At 34.8% G+C, this 26,452-nt stretch overlaps 1 protein-coding gene across 6 annotated transcripts in view; it reads right to left on the reverse strand.

Moving 5' to 3' along the window:
• BRWD1 (bromodomain and WD repeat domain containing 1) overlaps positions 1-26,452 on the reverse strand; it is a 56,711-nt gene that overhangs the window by 5,766 nt on the left and 24,493 nt on the right. For 4 of the 6 annotated variants that reach the window (XM_040577596.1, XM_040577616.1, XM_040577626.1 and 1 more), the window contains 20 exons: positions 25,731-25,871; positions 23,484-23,569; positions 22,412-22,607; positions 21,412-21,528; positions 21,203-21,310; positions 20,696-20,820; positions 20,509-20,591; positions 19,945-20,056; positions 15,732-15,793; positions 11,922-12,077; positions 11,517-11,637; positions 9,792-9,917; positions 9,317-9,395; positions 8,039-8,083; positions 7,311-7,454; positions 5,784-5,936; positions 5,322-5,491; positions 3,920-4,158; positions 2,748-2,939; positions 1,319-2,290 (listed from right to left, as the gene is read on the reverse strand). In XM_040577596.1, the coding sequence (XP_040433530.1) occupies positions 1,319-2,290; positions 2,748-2,939; positions 3,920-4,158; positions 5,322-5,491; positions 5,784-5,936; positions 7,311-7,454; positions 8,039-8,083; positions 9,317-9,395; positions 9,792-9,917; positions 11,517-11,637; positions 11,922-12,077; positions 15,732-15,793; positions 19,945-20,056; positions 20,509-20,591; positions 20,696-20,820; positions 21,203-21,310; positions 21,412-21,528; positions 22,412-22,607; positions 23,484-23,569; positions 25,731-25,871 (3,427 nt within the window). Of the gene's footprint in view, positions 1-1,318; positions 2,291-2,747; positions 2,940-3,919; positions 4,159-5,321; positions 5,492-5,783; positions 5,937-7,310; positions 7,455-8,038; positions 8,084-9,316; positions 9,419-9,791; positions 9,918-11,516; positions 11,638-11,921; positions 12,078-15,731; positions 15,794-19,944; positions 20,057-20,508; positions 20,592-20,695; positions 20,821-21,202; positions 21,311-21,411; positions 21,529-22,411; positions 22,608-23,483; positions 23,570-25,730; positions 25,872-26,452 lie in introns of those variants that run through there. The other 2 variants (XM_040577606.1, XR_005825195.1) reach the window with 2 other exon arrangements.

Here is a 26,452-nt window from a genome sequence, read left to right on the forward strand (position 1 = left end):
ATGAAAGATTTGTAAGTTGACCAGTGCTGATTTCCCCTTAGAAATGCTGTGTTGGACAAATTTGGTATGGAAAATGTTACTGACTACCCACTTTTAAAAAATACAAATCTCCACTACATGAAGTATTTGAACAGAAATACCTTCTCTCTTTGCCATATTAAAAATCTCTTCAACCTCAAAGTAAGGATGCACGTTTAAAAAAACTAGTTAGAACAGTGTCGTATGCTTCAGTTAGTTACAACATTGCAAAGACATCTATAAACCCATGAAACTAGAGAAAGCAAGGAACAGAAGAGTCACCCCTGTATTTGGTAACAGAACCCCATCCACACGCTCTCCAAAAAAAACCACCCAAACCTCAAATACTCCTAATCTTAAATGGGGGAAAAGCCAGACAAGCATCAGAACATTACCATCACAGCATCAAAACATCTCTACCTTGAAAAGGAGACTACGCATCACTGACAATAAATTCCAAAAGGCAAATTAAGTTAGAAATTCCAGTATATGCCATGGAAGTAAAAAAAAAATAATTAAAACATCTATCAATTTTATTTTGAAAGATTACAAAGGTACTTCAGATGAAAATAACGTCTGTACATCTGCTTTCGCACGGAAGTTTGTCAACAGAAAAAGGCAACAATCTAAACAAAGAACTACTATCTTGAGTTTGTGGGTGAAGTAACAGAACTACAACTCAGATTTTCATTACTGAAATTCTCCAAACAAGCAGCAGGCTGATGAAAGAGAATGAACTTTTCCTTTTGAGATTTTCTGGTGCCTTGACCTACATACGATAGCAATATTCTGAAGGTTGCTGTGAATATGACTTTAGTTTTGTGCCAACACCCTGAAAGCCAGTGCTTCTTTAATTTATCTGTCAACACACACAAAGTAATGCTACTTCAACAGAGGTATTTTAGCATCACTTAATATATACTGCTACATAGGTAAGGAAGTGCAGATTAAATATGAAAACAACAATCATGATTTAATGACAACTTTTACACAGAAAAATGTATTCCCTGTATTGCTCGAGAACTGCCAGAACCCCTCATGAATTCTAAATACCAAAAAACTGTCACCATAGAACTGTAATACTTTTCTCTCAGTGCTGTTTGGTAACTCCCCAGTTCTCCTGTCAGCATCACCATACCTTATAATTCACCCTCCCCGATATCTAGTTCGGATTTTAGAACAGCAAGAAACGCTATTACACTGTACAGTTCAAATCCCCCCAGTCATTACCCATTTTAATCCTATTTTGTTTTCTCCTAGTCACCATTAGAATCAGATGCATTAGCTTTAGTAATTTTACCTTTTCTGAAGATTTTTGTTTTTCCTTTCCTTCTCCTCTTTCTTGTTTTTGTAGAAGTGTCACAATAATTACTGTTATTGGAATTTGTTTCAGATTCTGTATCAGAAGAGTTGTAACTGGTACCAGGTCCAGATTTTGAATTCTCTGCAATTCTAGATGGCACCAAAGTCTCCGAAATAAAACTTCTCCCATTCTCTCTGCCTTCTGCTTCAGATTCTGCTGTGTCCTCTAAATCACTCAAGACTTTTGCTTTCTTTAAGGGAGCAACAATCTGCAGACTAGTCATTTTTTTGTCATTCCACCTATCTGATTCAGAATACACTTCATCCTCAGAGTTGCTCACTGCAAGCTTATGTGCAGACGTTGACTCATCAGCTTTTCGACTGCTCCCACCCTCTGAATTATGGCTTTTGGAATCATCTTCCGAAGAGTCTTGCGTGGGACTTCTCACTTTAGGAGATGCAGAATGGAGTGTCCCACGTAACTGTCTGTGGCCATTGCTTTGCCAGGTTTTCTGTTTCACCTGCATGTCTATCTCAGAATCCGAACTTCCATTTTCAGATTCACTAACAAATTTTCTTCGTGGAGCAGATGAACCAGGGAGAGAAAGATTTTTCCTCTTGGTAAGCTGCTCTTCATTTTCTTTTTCACTTTCAGACTTCACACCTACGTCATCCTCAGACCCCTCCAGTAACATTCGCCTGGCTGCAGCTGAGGCATTTCGGTGAGGCAGTTTCCTGTTTTTGCACCCAATACCAATACTTTCTGAGCTTGAAACCTCTTCTTCCACATCACTCATTAGCCTTAACTTATTAGCAGCCACAGTAGCACTTCTGCGTGGAATTTTTCTGTGTCTACCAGTACTATTACTCAGAGACTCAGATGTCACCACTGAAGTATTTTCAGAATCACTTCCATATAACCTTTTCCTGACAGTTTTTCTTGTATTCCCATTCTCTGGCAGAAGTGTTCCTGTAAAGTAGAGAAGGGATTAAAATCTTAAAAGAGTAGAAGCTTATTAAGCCTTGTCAAATCTGGAACAGATTCAACCTACAGACATGACAAATGCAATACACCCCTAGTAGTAGTTACATGTTTTTGTTCTCTGGCAAGAAAAAAAATGTCAAATTTTGGATTCATTCTAGCTCTGTGAAAACCAGAACTGCTTTATGAACTACTGCTTTTACTTTAAGATATAAAAAGTTGCAAGACATATCCTCTCAGCAGGCTCTTGGCTTCTGCCCTCCTACCCTAAGTACTGAAAAGGATCTTCTGAAAAGTTCAGAAAGTAGTATTTTGAGAGCAACAGAACTACTACTAATCAAACAATACCACATATACAACAATTAAAAAAATACTGATTACATTTAGTTTTATACATACACGCCTGGATTACTGGCCATTTGGAAGAAGACTGTTTGAATCATACCTGTTTGTTTTCTTTGAGCAGCTCGATTCCTAGTTATCCTACAGTTGATGTTCTTTCTCCTACATACGCCGTTGTGTAGTGGAGGTGACACAAGAGCAACAGAGCTTTCTTTGCTCTCTTCCGAGCTACTTGTAGAGGATGAAGATGAAGAGGATGTAGATGAAGAAGCTAAAGAACCTTCTATTTCACTTTCTGTTAAAAAAAAATAATTGTCAATCAGAATTCTAACCATGCAGTTAGCTTGCAGTTAAGGGCTACATTTTGCTCATCCAGGAAATCTTCATGTTTCCTCACAATATTATCTTACAGTACACTGGTTATCATACTGTAATGTTTTGCACATATGAAATTGATAGTTCTACAAAATATACCACTCCACATTTATGAGATTTCTGGTGGTAAGTTTCTTTGAGCTGCATTTAAGTTTCAAGTAAAATAGCAGAGCTGCTCCCAAATAGCAGATTTAAGAGAAGAGCATGTTAAAAAATCCTGAATCTGATAAATCCCTTCTTTTACCAGGACTTGCATCCTTGTTCTTTGAAAGGAGATGAAGTTTTGCCAAGGTAAAGTGTAGGGGGAGAAAAAAAAAAAAGAGACAGGAAACATTTTATGACTCCGGGAACTTTTGCCATTTGCTAATTTTGGATTTTAATTTTTGTGACACGCATGGGTGTATAACCTGTATTTTATATCAAATACAACACATTTTCCTCTCAGATAAGAGGCATCCATTCCCCACAACAATTTTCCTAGAAGATCCACTTGAAGAAATTCTATTACTGTATTTGGTAAGAGTTAAGAACATCAAGTAATCATGCAGTTTGTATGTCAGTTTATGCTTATCATTAGTCTTACTCAATTCAGCTTTGCTGTGAATTCCCACACAAAGCTGTAGAAAAGTACACTTGACTGCAAAATGGATATATAACCAAGACAGCTCTGCCTCCATGTAAATTATGCTAGTGATAAATTTCTGCTTCGGAGCAGGCTTTATCATTAACAACATTAAGCTAATTGCATTCTATGTTAAAGAATGTTAAAGCAGAGCATTCTTTAGTACACAGAACTTTTTATAATATCCACATACATATATAAACAAACATTAGTAGATAACTCACAGATAAAACAGATGAAAATCCTCATCCGAAACAGATTTTTCAAACATTTCTTACCTGATGACAGTGCAGAACAGTTTGTTAGTGTTGTAGATCTAGCTTTTCCATTCCTTTCAAAAGATGCTAGGCATACAGAATCAGAGGATTCACCAGAGGAACTATGGTTGTAATTACTAGCATTTGTTTTATGGCTTGCAACACAGGCTGCTCTGCTTGAGGTAGGTTGACTAAAAACATCTTCCTGCTCAGATTCAATTTTTGCCTGAGACTTTAATGGTTTCTGCTTCACATTTCTGCTGAAAGGGGAAAGAAGTAAAAGCAGCATGGGTTGTAAACTATGAAAAAATATCGGCAATTAAGTATTTCAAAAACGACGTTCTCTGAAAGCTTAATTAACCATATACCATATGATTTTACATTTATGGAATGGTAGTTAGGTTTGTGAGATAACATGGTATGGGACAATTTTGACAAGGATAAGCATTAACTACTTTCATTAAAATAACAGTCTACAGTCCTAGCAAAGTTCCACAAGGAGAGACTTTCTATCTCTAATGAAAACCAAAAAAAGGTAACACTGAATACCTTTTAGGTCTATGTCCTCTTATTGTTTACCAAGATATTGCAACAACAGCCTCAACTTCTGCTGAATTCAGTCTCTTGTTAATTGCACATAAGCCTCAAAGCACAAATTAACATTATTCCATGATAAACTGAGTTCTAAAGACATGAAGGTAGCACATTTTTCAACAAAGTCTACGGTCTAAAATAAAATGCACATTTGGAGAGGAACTCACTGATTTGATCCTTCCTTTAAATGCATGCTATATGTAATCCTGACATATTTGACTAAAGTAAAATAATAGTGATCTAGATGGGATTATTCCTATCCCTTCACTATCAGACAAAAAATCTGGACAGCAGCAGAAAAGTATACGCTCAGTTCCAACAATTTAGCATGTTTAGTTTTTGTATTTTATCTCACTTAACCCCATATGCAAATTAACAATAACAGTTAATCATGTCAACCAACAGTGGTGTCAAGTGTGTGTTTTCCTTCAAAAGAGGAGATGCATACTAAATTACCAACAGAATGCCACAGTAAGTTAAAATCCACAAGACTACCTTTCTTCTGCTCATAGTAAAATAACTGCAATACATGCAGCAAGTTTTGCTAATTATTACAGTCAGATTAAACACTGATTTTCCTCACTGAAGTATTTAAAACAAAGCAAACAAAACAAAGCCTATTCTATTTTTCAGTCCTTCCACTGTTCCATGGGCAGTTTTACATTACAAAGAACTTTTTAAGCATGTCTGTCCTACTGAAAAAGAATTCTAAAAATTCTCACCGAAATTAGCTAACCACTTAATAAAACAATTGTTTTCTTCTTATATGTCAGTGAATATGAATATTAGTCAGCTGTGATAAGCCTCCACATCTTCATAATTTTGGTACCTGAGCATTTTGGTAGGTTGCTGCGTCGAGCTTTGATTCTGAAATCTTCTAGTATACCTCTGGTTTCTTCTTAGTTTTTCATTCTGTTTTTGACCATTTTTGAAATCTGAAACAATTCTTCTTATTTTCTCTTCAAATAATGCTGACAATCTCAAGGTCATACTGTAAATCTAGGCAAGAAAGTGGCTTACATTAACAACCAAAATTTTCATGCAAGACTAGCATTTCTAAAATGTAAAAATGTACAGAAAAAAGATAGAAAAAGTCTGGCACATGATGGACTGTAGCACTAGATAAACAAGACATGCCATGCGCAAACTAATGTTTAATATAATTTATTGCACTTCTCACCTGTATCTAATCAACCAGAAACTTTATTCAAAATATCGATAAGGAAGCTAATTCCAAAATAATACCTAATTGCATTACAAAAAAACATAAAAAAACAATATTAACAGCTACCTTTGACTTTTTGTTTGGAGTATAAGACTTGGCATTACTAAATATTAGTCTTATATCTTTGCACAGTTCCATTGGAGTGTCATAATTTCCAGCTTCCAGAGTTTCTTTCACTGTACCGAAGTCCATTGGAGTGTCTATAATATGTCTGTAATCCTAGATAAAATATGAAAAGAAATAGTTCAAGAAGTTAGAGGAAAAACACTTTTGAATTTTACTTCTAGAATTTAAGAGGAGCTCAGATTATCTTAACCATCAGCGCTCAAGACACATCAGACACCTACCACAGCAGAGAGCTAAGCTGTTGCAGAAACTACTTGACTTAAAGTCTCCACTACGTTACCCCCTATAAGACCTCGTTTATTTTCAGTGTCACCTTCAGAATTTATTAAAGATCACGGTTTAATACAACGTCATGTGCTTGTACATGCAGTTTTGCTGTTTTGTTTCTCCTGATTTACCTCAATATCTACCGACTAACAATACCATGCAGGTTGACCTTTTTATTGGTAATCAAAAAGGGAAAGAAGATTCACTGCAGTCTTAATTTACTCACTTCATTGATGCATTTTACAATGAGAAACTGATCTGGCTTTAAAAAAATTATAATAATTAAGAAAGCACTATAACACTGTTATATAACCTCTTCTCCCCTGTAAATGAGTTTTAGAGAACCCCCAACATGTTCTTAAAACCTGATGTGAAACCCAAACTCAAGACGTGAAGCCACAGGAAAACAGCCGCATGCTTATGCTTGTTAAAAAGTTTTTTCCCCCCTTAAGTTTCTTTTTCTTTTGGTCTAAATGCCCAATAAAGGGCTTGAAACCACTACTGTAGCAAAGAATAGCAAATTTTACGGAAGAGAGAAATGAAATTCTGATATCAGATAAATTGCTGAAGAAAGTACACCATGAGGCTGCAGAAGGCCTTCAGCAACAAAATATTTTATTGATATGGAAGAGGAGCCATTAGAGCACAAAGATGTTCTGAGATGCATTTTAAACAGAATTTAAAAGAATATGCAAACCAGATTGGACAGAATCCATACTTCAGAAGTATATATGAACCAATGCCTACATTCTATCTAAATGTGAAGCTTCAAAGTGGGGACAGATTCCTAAAAACATACAGTGAGCTGAAGAGCAGAAAAAATAATAATGGCAGCAGTGAAAACAGGAAAACTAGAAAGTCATGGGACTACAAATAAGTTCACGTTTGACTGCAGTCTATTCTTTTTTTTTTTTTTTAATTTTATTGTCAGAGTTAATAATTAGAGGCAAAACAAAGAACTCATGTAATGTATCAGGACCTTTGTAGACATTATACTGCTGCTCTACAATTGTTTTGTGCTGTCTCAATACTTTGATGGATCTTACCTTGATGCAGTCAAGCATCAATGGTTGGGAACTGAAACCCTAAAGAGAACAAATAGCTCCAAGAGAAATTTGGAGATCTTATCACGATACCAAATGCTAAAAGAAAGAAACAAATTAACCTTGTAAGATATAAATAATTATAAGAACAACTTACAGGATATTGATCCAAATCAACTGGCTGCCTAAAAGGTTCAGAATCTTCACACTGGAAAATTAAGTTCACAAGTTCCATACACTGCTTTTTCCAACAGTTTTCATCATAGCCGTTTTTAATGCCTTTTCCTTTTTTCCCCCGTCCCTTGAAAAAAAAAGTCAAAAAACATTACTGAAACCCAGCCTGAAAAACTAAACCTAATAGTCTTTCTGGAATTATTTTCGTATTAGAAAAATGTGCTTCCAAAAATACTGTTTTGTAACAAAACTTTGCAACTCTACTACTAGAAGACTTTTTTACTGATGTTTATTAATAACACTAACAAATCACACAACTTTTTTCAATTTGTTTTTAAATACTAAATAAAGCACACAAAAAGATACCTCCTGATTTCTTCCACATTATTCTTAAGAGATCTGAATAATATCTATCGCGCAAAATACTTTTTCCTCACATCTCAGCTGAATAATGCTTTTACTTCAATATCATACATATAATTGAAACCTGTTAAACTGAACAGTATTGGTATCAAATTTGTAAGTACAGAAGCATTAAAATAACAATGAACTATTTAGGCAAAGTGTATAATTCCTTTTTATCATCAAAAAAATCTGTTCTATCTATGACTATTAAAAAACAAAGCATCACTCCCACAGAATTTCAACAGTCTGCTAACCAATCCCTCCAGACCTGAACTGGGTATATATGGTAAAGATTAGCCAACTCACTCTTCTCCTCCTGTATGACGTTCTTGGACGACATTTTTCATCATCCTGCATAAAATAAAATTTATGAAACAATAGGCAATGTTTGCTCAAAGCACCATTGAATTTTACACCACAGTTAAAACAGACTTTTATTCTAATTTCTCTCAATGAAACAGAACATGAGCGTATCAAAAACTACAGCACAATGATTGAAAAACTAGGAAAGTAAGATCCTAAAGATGTCCCATCACTGAAGACTCTTCACTCCAACTCTTGACCTTAATACAAAGGAAAAACCACCATAAGAAGTTGCAAGTTCTCTTTTTGATAAGAATTGAGAAGACATCCACTAGCTTTGAATCTCAATGACTAAAGACCATCAGTAATTCAATTAACATATAATAGAAGTCAAAGAACTCTTTGAATTTTGCTTGTCCTGAGTTTAGGAAAAAGAAATCTTTGTGATCAATTTACTTCTGATAAAAGAACATTACAATATGAAAGTAATAAGATAATGCTGAAGTAGAGCGACTGCTCAATGTAATTTCTTCCCTAAATATTACTCTGAAAGAGAATGCTGCCACTGTGATTTTCAGAAGTCTTGCTGCTGAATTAGAAATCAAAATGTGTAAAAGACATTCAGATTAGGTAGTTTGGGGTACATTGTTAATAAATGTAAGATATTGTAGACAACATGCACTGTTATGCAGTGAATGCTACCTCTCTCAGATTTAAGATAAATATACTTCATTATATTCTCAATGAGGCATGCAAAACTGATGCATGATCATAGCTGGGTATACAAAGAAACTGCAGTGTTTGTTACTGCAAAGCACCACTGCAGTAATCATAACTTGCCAACTTTTAGCATTTACCACTGCATGCCAATTTTACCCTTAGCAATAACCAAGGGTGCATATAATTAAAAATATAATGAAAGATATATTCATACACTCTTGAAATATTACATTACTGCATATTAATATGCTTCAGAAATGTATCACTCACAAAACATCAAAGTATTGTTCTATTTGATGGCAAATAGTCACAGTAGAAAATGCATGTTTGTTGTACTTCTGAACAAGTATTGACAACTCAAATGTTTTCATTAAAGCATCTCCCCATATCACTTCTCACATTCCTAGTATATTAAATGTTTGTATTAGCTACATAAGTAGCTAAGTACATGCAAGGATCTTTATTAAAAAAAGAACAATTTTACTATAAATACTTGAAGATGGGCGTTATTTTCTTAACGCTGCTAATGCATTATTGCAGTTATTCACAAGAAAAGCTTACCAGATCATCGTCATCAAGACGATCTTGTTCATCATCTGTTGTGCTACATAGTTCAAAAATGTTTGTACAGTCTTGATCACTGTAATGCAATTAGATCTGTTACTGGAATAGCAAAAACATACCTATCACTTCCTAGATTAAATCCAGACATGACCAAAAGCTACATATAAACTTAAAGACAGTAACAAAGAACTAACTGAAATATAAATTCACAAGGTGATTATAGTAATCTTTGTACTATAAATACCAGTGAATGCTACTATGAGAAAGTCAAAATGTCTCTTTGCAGAACATTTCAGTATTTTCCCAGTTAAAATAATACTCAAGAAGAATTATACAACTGTCCTGCAGTGCATAGAAAAGAGTAGGAAATCAAAGGAAGCAGGATTTTCAAAGGGATCTTAAGATGTTCATGCTCCCCCACAGTTTAAGATCACAAACATTCAAGCACTATTTAGATTAAAAAGCCACTCACTTGATAAATTTTAAGAGCTGCGTAGTGATCTTTTTTGCAGCTCTAGCAATAGCACTCCCAGGTTCATTGAAGGTCCTGGCATTGCTTTCAATGTATCTTACTTCCCAAACCAATGCAGAGATTCTCCTTAAAATTAAAAATAAAAATGCACCTTTAAACTAAGCTGAAAAACTGTAAAGTTATTCTCTTAGTAATTATATGTCTATTTTATATATATATATATATATATACACATATATATATATATATATATATCCTAGTTCAATGTCCTTTGTTTTAATTGAAGTTTTATTACACTAGACTCAAACTTCTCATTCACATGGAAAACTGAAGTGTATTCACATATACACAAGCACACACAATTCAAGATAGTGAAATCAACAATGGACACCTTTGTTAACTCATTTTCCAACTAATCACTGATAATTCATCTTCAGAAAGGTTGCGAAATTCTAACCGTCTTTGATTTCATTCCTAAAATTCTGTTAATACAACTAGCCCAGTAAAGCACTGGCTTTTGATACCACTGAATTATGAGATACCACTGAAATAATTTAACTAGTGAGGAATTCCTTGGGTCTTTAAAAATCCATGCATTTTTATAAAGCTTATATTTGACCCTAATCAAAATGGGAAGAAAAACAGAAGTAGTATTTAACCACTACTTTAATTTACAACATTTGTTCTGGAAACATCTAACAGCAGTTGCCTGTGGAATTGTCCTCTCAAATGGAACACAAGTTGTGTAGTACACTAATAATTCTTAAGAACAAATAAACACAAGACACAAGCAATTAAAAAAGCAGTGAGAAAAGGCCTGACCTAAATACATTTTTATATACACCTATGATGATCTTTTCCATCTCCCCTCAAATACTTTTCTTTGAGACCAACTGATCAGTCATGAAGTAGTTGTCCTCTGTAAGACAGACTTGTAGAAACTGCTACAAGCTAACACTACGGAAGTGAGCTAGCACAACTGCATAGCTTTTCTATCATTTCAGTTTCCAATTCCTTGTAATTTTGAAGCCATAATACCCCAGGTTTGCAGCTCTTCATCTAAAAAATTTCAAACCATTTCCCAAGTCATTATTTCAGGCTCGCTGAGGAGGAAAACAACCATAAATATATTTTCATTTTATTTACAGACACTCTGAACACAAGTCCAGATAAGGAACACCCTTTAATTTCTATTATCAAAATTGATAAGCTGCACATCCAACAAATCAGAACTTTATCAACTCCACACTGAAGCTTTTTCCCCCTTTCTTTGTGGTGTTTTTATCATTTAAAGTGTTGGTGGTAATATTTAACATTTCACCTCTGTGTTTAGACTTGTTTCTGCAAGTACTAAGTGTCTAAGAGCTGAACCCTCTTCAAGTTCAAACTAAGTACAGCACCTCAAAACCTGAATGAAATTGAAAAAAATAAGACAATCATTGAAGTACTTACTCATTTCAAATAGCAAATTTCACAAAGAAAATGTCAACGTTCATTGTAACTCTGAAAACAGTATCAATATAGGCTGAAATCAATTTCCTTGAGAACTAAGAAACTTAATAAAATGTATATTAATGTTGCTACAGAGTACTAGTAATGCTGAATTCAGGTACTGGACTGCTGGTTTTCAAAAATGTTTATTAAAGGAAAAAGAAAAGTTTAGATCTTCTCATAAGGTACAAACCTAAGACCATATTCTCTCTGGTTTCTGCTGCTAGTACTTACCTGTAAAATCGGTTAGCCAGTCTTGTTCGAATAGTGTTCAGGTCTGTTGGGTAAGCAATCACTGTACAGTACTTGGGATATGTACACAGGTCAACTGGACCAGCAAAAGCTGCTGAAATGTCTGTTAAGAAACAACAAGATTAACTGAACTATTTTGAAGCTTGTATGCATACGAAAATTGAGTCAGACATTCAATTGCTATGCATAATTATTCTTGATAAAACCAATGATGTACAAAAACAAATCTGAGCACAGAGACAGTGAGAGAATTGCACATAAAAGTGTGTAAACATTTACAGTACTTTATTATAGGACATTTTTAAAGGATGCCATGTATATTCTGGAGACCTGTTTATAAATTTAATGCAAGGAGAAAACTCTCTAAAGCTTAGAGGACATGCTTACCGAGAGTCAGAAGCTGATCAATACCGCTGATAATCCGTTCACAAGCTTCATCACGAGACCGCATCCCCCACTCCCCTTCTTGGGGTTTGTATAGTAGCTTCTCCATTTCTTCAAAAGTCACGGAAACACTAGCTCCTAATTCTTCGGGCTGGTCAACTGAAGAGTGACAGCAAATAGGAAAAAGTGTGAGCAGGGAGAACATGAAACAAGACAAATTGTTAAATATTCATGATCGTGTGAGTATTTAACAAGCATAACCAAGAAAAAATATCTTGCCTTAAGTGAAGTTTGACACTAATACCATGGGGAAAAGGAAATACACAAAGAAAATACAACAACGATATCCCTTATTCTCCTTTTGTGCAGTTCTGAATTTCCTGAAGACTTTTTACTCTTTTGATTTAATTACTAGCCTGAAAAGAAGACTTCAACTCTGAGTTAATCACACACTTTTGTTTTAAAATGCATGCCTCAGACTTCACAGTATCATAACTTAGTTTAATGAGTCCATTTGTGCCCTCAACCATTAAACACGTGCAAGATAGACAATACACTGTGTGATGTCCTTCCCAGAATTACTGTGACCTTTAGGGCATTTTTAAAAAATGTGTGCTTTGAATATGGCAGATCAATTGAATTTCAAAGCAAAAATTACTAGTACACACGTAAAGCTGTGATGGATGGTTCCACAGAAAGTCACGCTTCCAAAGATTAATGCAACCCAGCTAATGCAGAATGACTGAGTAGATAAGGTTTTACCTCTGGGTATCTTTCCCCTCAATTCCACAGACTGTTTTTAGTACATCTTCAGTCTCAGTTTCTGTACTTTATTTTTGAAAAGCCAAGTTCCTCATTTCGTTTGAGCACTTGAAAAGGAACAAGATCATGAAGGCTCCTGATCAGACACAGTAGGTAAGTCCTTCAGTACATCTTTGTACTGATTAGGGCAACTGGAATAGCAGATTAAATTCAGCAGTCTAAAGCATATAGGCTTACAGCTAGAAACTAACAGTAGGAGCTTCTATTAGCATCTGAGGGTCTGTCCATTAAAATGAAAGCAAGAAAGATGATAGGGTACTTGCTAGCATTATGAAGACTGCAATCCACAAATAGGTTACAAATTCTAAAACATTTCTGCTCCAACTGTTGTAGAGACCAAACCAAAACAAAAAGATCTAAACAAGTTTACCGGGGATCTTCTAAATTTATGAAAAGGACTGTTTTTTCCTTTGGCTGAACATGTATTAATAACCCAAAGTCTTTTCTAGTTCTTTGTTCATTACTGCATTGACAGAGCCCTAACAACATTTGTTATCCATTCAATACCAAAGATGAAGCAGGTCTTCAAAAAACAAATGGATAAATAACAAAAAGGCACTACGAAAAGCTGAAGAGAAAGAGGTGACTCACTTGTATTCCTTCTAACTCATCTTTGAGCTGAAACACTTCTGCAATCAGACTTCCTGAAGACAACACTAATAGAAAGCAGCAAGTAATTCTTCTACGCTTACACTTGTATCAAGAAGAACTCTACATCGTACGTGGTACTCCACTGCATAAGCGCTCAAGAGGGACATTCTCCTGCAGGAGTAACATCTAAAGGAGAATGACAGACTAAAACAAATCTCTGTCCTACTCAAGAGGCACGGGAAGATCACTGCTTTGTGTTTTTTTGCAGCACCCTGGTACATGCGACAGAAGACTTGTCATAATTTGTAGCACATTATATACATAGGGTGACCATATGGTCCACTCTTCAGGAGTAAATGGGTCACAGATAGCTGAACCCTCCAAAGGAGGGTTACAGTGCTCACTGTACAGATCGGTAGTACAGACTACAGACAGTCCACACCAGTAACAGTTTAGTAAGCAGGCTGCTGAAAACTGAGTTTTCATATGCACATTTATCCTGGTCTTGACAATGTTGTGCTTGCCAAGACAAGGGTTGGACATCTCATACTCTATCTCGATAATCATGAGACAGAATTTATGCCTGCAGGTTAAAAAAGGTAATAAATTAAAGTTGTGACCTGCTAGTCAATCCAACTTCAGTGTTGCTCTTGTCCCACACATTTATCTTAGTAAACCGAATAAAGAAAATTTTGAGAGAAGAGTGGCAAATGTAAGATGCAATTTCAATTCAATTTGTAAGTCATTCAATTGAAGAAGGAACAAAAAGCAAAGGAGAAGGGGTGTAACCTGTTTTATATTATATTACTAATATAATAATGCTTTCTAGGAAAGCATAAAACTTTTCCGTAAGAGCCTTATTTCCCTACTAAATCAAAGACAGAAGTTGCAATTTGCCTCTGATATAGCCAGTAAATGACAATGTACATACATAATACTACCCAGATTTAGATAAGTGTCTGTAGGATGTCTCTATCGTTACATTGTCACTGTAGCAATTTCAGAAATTCTGGTTCCTTATCAAACTTAAGTGGTTAGGAACGCTACATTTTATATTTCAAACCACAGGAGGGAGAACTTCATCATTAATACTCTCATAAAAAGCAACTTAAACCACTGTATAGAATATTCAGAAGAAATTGATGCTGTTTGTCCTGTTAGCAAAACATAAATATTCTGACCAGTTCACATGTAAGGCTTGTTATAGAGCCTCTAACAATCATATATGGTAAGCATTAACCAGATCATGATGAATAAGAAGAAAACGGAGCTTTATGTTTGAAGGAGACGGATGTTGGTGATGATAAAATGGAGTGTTTCAATTAAATTTGTGGGGAAAAGAGAACACAATCCTGCTGATTCCTTGTTTTATATGAACTGAAATGTATAAAAATTTTAATTCCATATTTTGAATCCAGACTGTTTTGCGGCATTCCTCATCACAAGATGCAACTGAAGCAGCCAGCTCATACTTCAAACATTGGATGGTCAGGTGGCTACTGAGAACATCAAAATGTGTGCAACATAATGGTACTTTATTTATATATGTATGTATGTGTGTATATATATATATATATATATGTATATAAATAAATGTATATATATAAATATCATAAGCCTTCATATAATACTATCATATATAAATAATTATCATAAGCCTTTCTGGCATTTGGGAAACAAGCTAACTCCTGGCAAAGGTGATTAGGAAAATGAATAAACATCCTTTTGACAGCTTATTCAATGATTACTCTCTCAGTATTTCACAAACTTTCCTCCCTTCTCCCAGCTCTTATCACTATCAACAAGCATTAGAAAACTGAATTGAGTAAGAAACTAGGAATCCAGTAATTTCATTTAGAATTAATTTGGGTTTGACCAGTAAACCTTGCAAACCGCTGTTTTTAAAGTAACAGTTAAAATTTGCTGACTGGAAATTATTTCATATATATTCTTTCCTCCTCCTCCCTCCTATACTGTACCATATTATAGCTAACTATTTTTTTGTTACTTGGGACATTTGCAAAACTTTGCTTTTAGAAATATCAGGCTTTATTGTATTTCAACTATTTCCTTCAAAACTACTTAGGAAGATGGAAAGTTTCAGGGGAAAAAAATAGAGATATATTCAAGATATTTCACCAAACCTGAAGTGAGACTATCTTAATGAGCATTCTTGACTAAACACACATAAAAAACCTGCTGATGTTCTTGACATTTCAAAGATAACTACTGCAATACCAGTTCCACCTGTTACATAGACGTGCAAAATGGATACTGTACTCAGATGATTCAGTGGCAAGAGTTGCAAGAAAGTTAAGAATCATCTAAGGTCCACTACCCACATATAACGAAGGGTCTGGAAAGAGAGAGAAGCATATAATTAAGTGAATTTCTACCTACCATTCTCAGATATTGGTTCCATGTCCCATGGACTAAGCTTTTCAACTTCACCGTTGTCCCATCTGATTCACCAAGTTAAAAAAAAAAAACATACAAGTTAACATTACCTTGAGTTAGAAGTATTTCCTCTGAGCATATTTAATGAAATTCTCCATCACTGCTATTTTTAGGCATTAATAAAAATAAACTGTATGAGTGTACATAAAAAAGCATTAGTTAGTAACCAATTGTGACATAAAAAGGAAATACTCTTCATAATGAATTTCCAACTAAAATTGTACTCCTGATTTTGGCTTTGCACAACTTATCCAATATAAAAAATCAGTATTACAAATGCTATATCAAGAAGTGTAAGAAAAAATAAGCCATACACTTGGAAAAAATGAAAACAAGCAGAAGACACCAGGAAAACAAAAGGGGAGCAGACTTTTTTCCCAACCACAACAGTAGTTGTGTAAGTCTGTGGAATGTTTCAGAGAAAGGAAGAATAAGAATTGAGGTATTAGGCGTATTAATATTTCATTATCTAAGGCATATCACATTAAGACAAAGAAGAATAAAACGTAGAAACTAAAGTTAAGAAACAGGAAGCAAAAGCAGAGTTAATATTAACAGAGCAACTGCATATTCACTCCAGTCTGATCCAGGTACAAGTGCATTCTACTCATACATTCAATATTCACTATCACTGCATTCCTCTAGGCATGTTATTGAATACGTTCCACATTATTTCCTTTAGTATCTATTTTTTGTCTAATACCTTTACCAGCCTGCTAACACTGCCTGTTTCTGTCAATGAGTACCTCAACACTTCCTTCCTCAGCTGTAGCTACTACGAAGAAAAAAGTCACAAGCATAAACAAGACTACTGTTCCCCTCAGATGTCCCATCTAACATACCTGTGCTGAAAATTACGTGGAACTTTTTTAACTAGTCATTCATTTTTATCAGGTCTTTGTTAGTCCTTTCTTTTAGCATTTTGTCTGTCTTCCTTGAAATGACTTGCATCTTCTAGAGACTTGGGTAGTTCACTATTCATGCTCTACAACAGGCTTATGAGGACTCTGGGTAAAGCTGGTCCCAACTCTGATTTGTGGGGGAGCCCATTACCATTGCTCTAGCTTTAAACATAATTGTTAAGAACCATTCTTTTGCTCCCTATCATTTAACCAGTTTTCAACACAAAAAAAAACATTTGCTCCAATGCCATATCATCATAGTTTCTTTAACATCTCTTGGAGAGAAATCCTTCCAAGGGCTTCTCTTAAAACAAACAGAAACCAACAAAAAATGAACATACAAATACTATGCAATAAAGTTGATAATGTAAGTATATACTTACTAAAAAGTCACAGAGTTGCAAAAGGGCCAGAGGCAGAACCTCCCTATAGAGATGCAATGCTAACTCTCTCCTACATCTGGGTTTAACCTTACGCTCAATGGTATTATCATACACATTCTGTATATTATATGCATATACCAGAAACTGCAGTCAAATACATCAGTCTATAGTTCACTGATTTCCCTCCAGACCCTTTTCTGCTGGCAGGAGCTACAATCTGCTTGCGTACCAGTGCACGATCCAACGGTAGCATAGGTTGCAACTTTGCCAGGAGTTTCAAATTAGAGTTCTTCACATGCCTGGTTACATGCCATCTACTTTTGATGACTTAATACATCTAATTTAGTATTGGTCTAATACTTCTTGCATATTTATTTCAAACAGAAACTGGAAATTTAGATGATAATCTTCATAATATTTATTAACTGAAAACTCTGCTCATGTAAGAAAACCTCTCCACTATTTTGGACAGTCCATTGATTCAGGAAAACTTTGCTGCATCTACATTCAGCCTGTTTGATTATTCATGAACTAACAGACTTCTGAAAGCTTGTCTACTGAGTTCTACTCTCAATTAATTCACAACACCTCAAAAGTTATTGTCATAAATAAATGTATACACTACTTCATAATATTTTATGAAAGACCTGTTCAGTTCCGCTTAAGCGCCATTCATCCAGACAACACAACTTACATAATACACGGAGCTACTTCTATATAAATACCTATTTTTATGGGGCCAATAAAACAAAACGTTCAATTTATACAACTTCTATTTATTAACTATACTACAGTGGTGATGATAATTTGAGATGACGCCTGTGTGTGATGACCTGGTTACTGAGAAGACTGACTTTAAATCTGTTCAGAAGAATAAATCAGGAGTAAGCAATTTGAAGGTATGCGTCAAGTACTCCCTTTCATCTCATTCAAATGAGGTTTCCAACATTCCTTGTCATTGACTGTTCTGAAGCCATCTTTTGAAGGTTGTTTTTGGTATAAAATAAAAAGCACTTCTATTGTAATAAAGCTCTGACTCAGAAGCAGTGAACAACTGCAGATGCCCAAAATCTGCTGGATTATCAAAATTATGCCAGTTTAGGAAGCACCTTAACCCAAATCCTGCATGACAAAGACAGACAACTGATTGCAGTTTTTCCAAGACGGAGTTGCCCCCCGCCCCCCACTTTAAATAGATGTAAAATGAAGTCAATTAAAAAATTTCTTTGCATCCAATTTTAAAAGCCTGTGAATGCAAATTAGGAAGCCACTGTTACTGAACCAGATGCAGATACTTTGACAGACAAGACATAAGATTCTCTAATAAAGGATCATATTTACAAAAAGAGCCAAGAATCCAGCCAAGTTACAAAATCTATCTACACCTGCAAAACACTCCAGACATTTTCATACAGTGTTTACCTATACAAATGTTAGAAATCTTTTCTAGACAAGTTGTTTGAGAGTCACATTCTTGACAGAAGTACCACAAATTTTGGAAGAGCTCTCTTTTGAGAATGATCTTTAAACACCACCGAATTTCTTAACTATTAAATTTTTAAGCCAACTTCAAAGCAGCTCTGGACTTTGCTCTGTTAAAAGCTAGTCCATTGAAAATACTGAAATATCCTTCAGCACTCAAAGAAGAAAGGAGTCTAGGAAGTTGGCTATAGGCTCTTTTTCCACAACTAAAAATGTTATTTTGAACTAGCCAAAAAAGAATCCAAAAACTCATCTGAACTTACTTATAAGGAACAACTGTAATAATATAACAAAACACATGAAAGGTTTACTGCATGTTCCCCACTGCAACATATCAAAGGGTTTGAGCTATCTTGTAACAGGTAAAAATCCTCTGAGTTCAGATACCAGAATGAAAAGTATCACTACTACCTTTTATTTCAGAGTACTATTTTTTGTTTTTATTTTTTAATTATTTTGGAGTACTTTTCCATACTGGGGCCTAGTAGGGAGCCATTTTTCAGCACATGCCTACGTCCAAGTATCTTGCTACCAGTTTGAATCTGATGTTCTAGCCTTTCCTGTTCAAGCAGGTTTTTATCCCTACTCTAATATCCCCATATTTGCCATATTTTGAACAATGCATTTGACACTATATGCCTTCACCTATGCAGTATTATCTCTTGACAAGCAGACCAGTCAAATGGATTTCTCTGTCAGACAGTAGCAGGGGGCTACTTTACCTGCAAGTTCTCCTGCTAAATATAACCCAAAGAGGAAAATGCAGGAGAAACCACAAGCAGAATCTGCATAATAGCAAATATGATGGAAAACCAGTAGGCAGTGAAAGGACAAGTTCTGTCTTCATATTCATTTAGCAAGCATGAGGATAGAGCAACACTTAGAATCATCCTTTACACGAGACTCAAATGATGGCTTGAAATAAAGTTACAGTTATACTTGTTCCTGTAGACTCACAGTGCTAATAGTTCACATAATACACGAAAGACAGAAGTGGGAGAACTTGAAGTGTAAGAATCATGATGTTAATAACAGGAAAGATTCAACATGTCCCATCCAAAACCAATTATCAATGAAGAATAATAATTTATATACGTTGGAAATTGCATGGCTTGCTTCATGGAAGATATTCAACAGTAGTTGTTACAGATCGTTTGCAGTTGTGAGAGGTCAATAACTTGTTCTATCCTGTTATTCTTCATTTAAAAAGTTGCTTCAAATTATTACAAATTCACATTATGCTAGATTAGCAACTTTAAACCATTAAGAAGTGATAATATGGCCAGTAAAATCATTAAACAACTTTCATATTCTTATACCAATAGTCTAGCTACATAAAAGGCAATCCACACTACTAATATCAGAAGTCCAAAACCCTTTTATACTTACTTTACACTGTAACACTGAAAATGACTATCTGGATATTGATGCTGATACGGTTCTTGACCCAGCACTGTTCCAAACCACCATGCATCATCAATAATGGATCGGAACCTGTCAGCTAGAACAACACCAACAAAAAAGTCTGATCCTGTATTCTATTAACAATAGTTACTTAAATACACTTCTTCTGTTTGTAATTAAAACCTTTTTAACAATGTATTTCAGTTTAAAGTCCTAAAAATACTGATACTCAGTAAATATGAGACAACATATTATGCCACAAAATGTTACGTTAAAACTGCTTGCTACTTACCTACAAAACAAGAAAAGACAACACTAGAACCTCATTTTATGTTTTAAAGACTTTATCTTAGATCTGTGGTAACCGCTCCAAAATACTTAGTACTAGCAGTAGTAGTTTCATAGTTCAAACAGGCAGAGGAAACTTACCTAACAGAGAACCCTTTGAAATTACAAGCAAATAACTAGCATATCCAGTAATTAGACAAGAATAATTTTATTTTTATTTATTTCAGAGTTCTTTTGTCAAACATCAGAGAACAGACTTACAGGCTTGCCAGTTCCTTTGCCGTGCTTCATCATAGAACTGACGTAATATAAGGAAGTCAATAACATCTGGCATATCATGGTATCTAGGTTAAAAAGAAATTGCTTTCAGATGTGTACCTAGGGGTTTTAGGAAGAAGCTTAAAGAAATATTTTTGAATACTTTTCAGGAAAATAAAGATGCACATACTTGATGGAGAATGATTTGTCCGTATGTTTTCCAGTGGCATGATCTATAAAGGCAAGCTTGAGGCAACACAATGTGGGAGGACCAACCTCGTATCTAATTCCAACAATTTTTACCAACTCCTGATCCTACAGGCAAGAACGAACAGTTTCAGAACGTATTACCCTCTGGTCTATGCACAGAACTATTAATTTAATAATAGTTTAACCAAACACATGATTTATACCCACATCCAAAATGGCAAAAATATTGACACAATTTTTGAGATTAATGGAACACGCCTATCAGATTCAGAAATATTAGAAGAACTATTTATAGTCAGGCTTCCCACGTGTAACTCCAAAGCTATTCTGGTAACTGAAGACAATTCTCCCTCTTGCTTTCATAGGAAAGCATTATAAGGCAAATGGCATAACCTCAGAAATGAATATTTTGAAACAAATTTAACACAACACTTTTCATTCACAGACTACTAGTACTGAACTCACAACATCTTCAATGCAGACCTACCCTAAGGACTACTTTTCTCCAAGGCTCCTTGTGGGGATTCAGTTCATAAATGTTATTTCTTCTAACTGCTTCAATGTAAGCTTCATGTCCTTGTCGAAAATATATTACCTTAAAAACACAACACAACAAAACAATAGTAAATGTTTCTCCATATTTGGCAACAATAGTAATATGTGAATAGCATAGGAGATTTTAATAAATATTCTTACCTCATCACCCATCTGAGGGACAAATGGAGATCTCCGAAGAGCTGTGTCTGTTATCCAAACTGGAGGATGCCAGTCATATGACAGTTCCGAGTTTACTGGTTCTGATGGAGCATTAGCCTTCACATTTAAGAGACAGCAAAGTTAGACATGAAACCTTGCTGACAGGACATCAAAAACAACAATTTGGCAGATAAAAGCTTAAGTTATGAAAGACAGATGTACACTTCTGAAACTTATCAAAATTCCTTCAAGGCTTTCCTCAAATTGTAACTGTATTTGTAGTACTCACACCACGTAGAAGATTTGAGTGAGCAAGATAACTATTTTGTAGCTCTCAAAAGAATCAAAGCCTTATAATTTAGATGGCATTCTTGGTGCCCAATAAAAATCTTATCAAGCTGCAAGAAACTATCTGAAGATGGAAAATTATGAGAGAGATCACAAAGTCATTTTAAAGGCCTTGTATACTTACAATACTTGACAATATACATCTTCAATTCATTCAGTTCTGGGGGCAAATAAGTTACTTCTGCCCACCCAGAGCATCTTAAAATAGAGATATAACCAGATTCTTTTGAAGCAGCATTAGCCTAACATCAGAAGCAGCAGCGTAATTAAATAAACCAAGTACTTATTCAGTAAATATTAATATTAAAACAGTTGCAAATAATTTAGGGAAATATCTTGAAGAAAGTGAAAGGATTGAGAGAAAATGGCCAAAAATAATTGTTTCAAATTGAAAAAAAGAACAACTATTTAACTTAAAAACTTAAGGAACTTGAAAAAAAAAAGTAATTTTTGTAGTTCACAAAAAATAAAAATTCAACTCAATCAGTAAGTATCCTGGATTTTGAACGTTATCAGATTAATCAAGAGCACACTATTTAGTGATAACAACATTCTTGTCTAATGGCAAAAGCCATTACTTCACAAGTTTCCAGTGATAAAGTCTAAAACCTAACAGAAATCTATTAAAAAATAGAAGAAATCTGTCGCATACCCCCTCCTGCTTTTTTGGTCTGGGCTTTTTTCTCCTTTTTCTTCTTCTTCTCTTTGGAGGAGATGATTTCTCTGCTGACACTTCATCTTCTGAAGTACTGCAGTATCTGATAGCTTTCCGCCGAGAAGTCCGTACAGGAGGTTGCAGGTTAATCCCTGCATCAGCGATCCAGTCAGAGTACCTGCTTGAAGAATCACTGAGAACAGTGGACAGGATCAGGGAAGAATACAAACGCAGAATTGAGTTGTCAACGCTTTAGAACACTAAATTCTCTCAGACAAATATCTGCCAATACAGATTATTTTAGAATGTAATATCAGAAGAATTATCAAATTTCTTTGAACTTTTTAAAATTATTTGATGTTTTACTTAATTTTCTGTGAAAACAAATTTAAAGCATGTTTTCCACAGTAAAGTCACCCAGTAAATTCTAAAATTAGAAATTTATTCAAGAAAGTTGTGCATTGACAGTTTCGGGGACTAGTTAAACGCCATCCCTACAGAAACATTAAAGCCAAGAGTTACTCGAATTTTTCAAAGACAGTTCAGTTATACAAATCTCACAGGTTCACGTTTGTGTTTACCAGTATTTTTTAATTCTACTACTACACAGTTCTAGAAAGAATACTTAGAAAGCCATATTAAAACCATTAAAAATGCATCTGCTACTTCAGTTCTAAATAAAATTATAACCTGAAACAAAAAGAAAAATTTTGGTTTTGATGAATATTTTCAACCAACCATTTTCTTAAGCACAAGCAACTGACTGTTACTAGGTTCTTCAAAAACAAAAAAATAAAACCAAAATCCCACAACATTAGAAACATGCTAGTTCATCACCATTTGCCTTGCCATCTAGCAAGAAAATCCAGCAAGTGAAAGGATTAGAAATTACATTAATAGACAGAAGTGTTTGGGCAAAACAGAAGACTAAATAATGACAACAGTGACACTGCAATATTGTAACCTAGAAGTATTACATATGAATCACACTAGAACTTCATACAACTTTAACTTGACAAAATCCATGTGAAATTTGTGACAGTAAAAGCTAGAATTTGTTTGCTTTTACCTAGAGCTATTAGTGTTGCTTTTCTTGTCACTTCTCCATTCTTCCTCTTCATCAGATGAGCCAGAGCCCTCACTTTCTTCAGCTTCCTGAATTTAAAAATAGACATCTGAGTCAAACACAACTTTCTCACAGCACGTTTTAGTGGTTAAACATAAAACAAGTTCTCCACTCATGTCTGACTATTATCAGGTTAGGAAGAAATCTAGTAAAAAAGCTGTTAAAATGGAAACAAAAGTACTTCCTTCTTGTAACTTACTCTACTTCAACTTAACCTATTAACCTCAAGACTGCACTATTAATCATTAACTTCTATACATTCACTCATATTTTATTAGCCAAGAGAGGATCTACCTGCTGTAACCTGTTTCACAAAGCAATGCTTTCATCCCCCTACCATATGATAGGCCTATTTTTTACTAATCTAAGTTCACACTGTTTATCAGAATGAACTAGATCGTGATTTTGATTGTTTTGAATTGCAGACTGACGCCGCCACCAGGTCATGTAAAACATACAATAAAATCTAACTCCCTAGAATGCAAAGGAAGAATTTAACAATTGCAACAGGAACAAGTCAAGGAAAGCTGTCATGTCTCCCATCCAAACACAGCCTGGGTATATTCTGTTACAGGAGAAACATTTGTATATTTTTCTTTAATTCAGGTGTTTTTTTTCTCATTTTAGTATTAACTGATTGGTTATTTTCATGCATACATTTAAATGCAAAACTAAGTAGTCCAGATATAGTAAAATATATGACAACATAAGCAATATCCTGACTGTTGTTAAACATCTACATTAACTTCACGTTTAAATAGTTTCCATAACTGAAGTGACTAAATATAATGCATTGCTCATGTCTCCAGCTGTATACTGTCAAGAAAAAAAAAAAAACAAAAAAACAACAAGATCTGACTTGCAAGTTCAAGTTCAATACTGTTTGAACTAGTCCAACATGACAGTTTGTTCAGTTTGTCAGAGTAACTGAGTCAACAGTTTCCCCCGTAAAACCAATGCTGTTCATACAGCATATAGGATCTTTTATCCTACAAATAGCAGGATTTAAAAAGCAACCCTTTTTCCTACATTTACCAAAGCTCATTTTTGTATCGTTCATTCTTTTCTTTTTTTTTTATAGACATTATTTTCATAACGTAAGAGATTTCAAAAATCGATTTCTCTGCCATAAGAAGGTTGTATAATAATCATGTTACAAATTGGAAAACTAAAAGCACAGAAGACTGGATGTCAGAAGTTTTAACTAACATCACTTCAAATATACTTAAGTGTATGTAGTATTTACATGACAGTGCATATTGCTCACTTACTTGTTTGCAGTTTGAGTGCTTAAAATTGGTCAGGTGCCAGAAGTCTCCTGTCAACTCCCCTTCCACCCACTTCCCAAATTAAATAAATTTAATGAAAAGTTCAAGTTTCCCTTAATGTTATTTTTGTTTGTTTGTTTTTAAACACACTGGAGTTCTTCATTAAGAGGCCAAGAAAAGAGTCTTTTTCCAAATAAAAACATCTTTCTTACAGCATTATCTTATCTCCTGAATGGCCCTGCTTCATTCACCATTCTCCGCCACAACAGAGACTAGCCAAAAAAATCTGTCCTTGTCAACTCCTTCCCTCTTTTCCAGTTTGAGACTATTTCCTTGTGTGCAAGGCAAAACAACTGCAGTGCAAGCAGCCATAGCACTCATTGACAGCATCTGATACCATAACAGTCAAAACCTCCTGTTATTCACAGCAAAGCTGTGCTTCATCCCTTAAACTCTGAGCCAGGACTCAGCCAATATAAACAGACTCTGCAGAAGAATTCCTAGACCATAAAAATTCTTTAAATTTAAAACTTTGCAGTTTTAGGTATGCACACAAATTTAGAAGGTTTTCACAACGAAAAAGAAAAAAATTTAAAATCCAAATCTCAGCTTAAGCCAACCTCAGCACTGTACACTGGGTTTTTTTGCATTGGTCTGTAGATTTGACTTAGAAGGTTCTCAGCAAAAATAGCTTAGCCATTTCTGAAGTGACGTGAAAGATTATCACTATTAAGGCAACAAAGAACTAGGTTCGAGAAATATTACAGTTTACATTAACAATAATGTTGCTTACAAAAATTATTTCCCTAAAATAAGAGGAGGTTTTGTTACTTCTTTGTCTTAAGAGAGAAATGACATTTTTATGAAACCTCACTTATTAAGAAACTTGAGTTCACAATACAGAAGTCAAAATAGAACTTACCTGCTCCATCAAACCAAGGCAGTCCTCTCTCTCCTCATCAGAAGAGTCAAGTTGTTCAATGTTATTCCGCGTTCGGTAATTTGGATATTTCCGTCTATGCAGTCTACGCTTAGACTGTATTAATGAAGACTCGGAGTCACTCTAATTTATGTAGAAAGTACAAAAAAAGTTACACAAAAATATATACTTGGCAAACATCTTATGGGGGTCAAAGGGTGTATAAAAAGCACTGATTAACATAAAAACTAAAATGGCCTCATTGCATCACAGCCTTATCACATCACAATTCTTTTTCACAAGAAATAATTTTACTGTAAGCCATTTGTTTTAAATTCCCAGCTCCCAATTTAAGATTTGAAAGCTCTTCTAAGAAATTGCTCTTTCTAGACTACTGCAAGCAACAGGTCAATTCGCATCACTTGACAAATATCAAGAATCAAGATCAGAAATCCTCAGCTCCTCCCAACTACGGGAATCACGCAGTACAGTTCTCGTATCAAGCTGTTCTGTACTGCAAGACACGGTGAATCAGGCCACAACCTTATAAAGCCAGGCCAGTAACCAATTTTTCCTTCTTATTGAAATCTTCCAAAAAATAGAAAATGAAAAAATTCTTCAAAGTAGGGCAACTCTGATAAAAATTAACCATACACAAAACATGGTAATCTAAAGTAAAACTGCATAGAGCATCACAATATAGCCTATAATTCTTCTTCAAACAT

Source organism: Cygnus olor, chromosome 1 (assembly GCF_009769625.2).
Source record: "Cygnus olor isolate bCygOlo1 chromosome 1, bCygOlo1.pri.v2, whole genome shotgun sequence".
NCBI lineage: Eukaryota > Metazoa > Chordata > Aves > Anseriformes > Anatidae > Cygnus > Cygnus olor.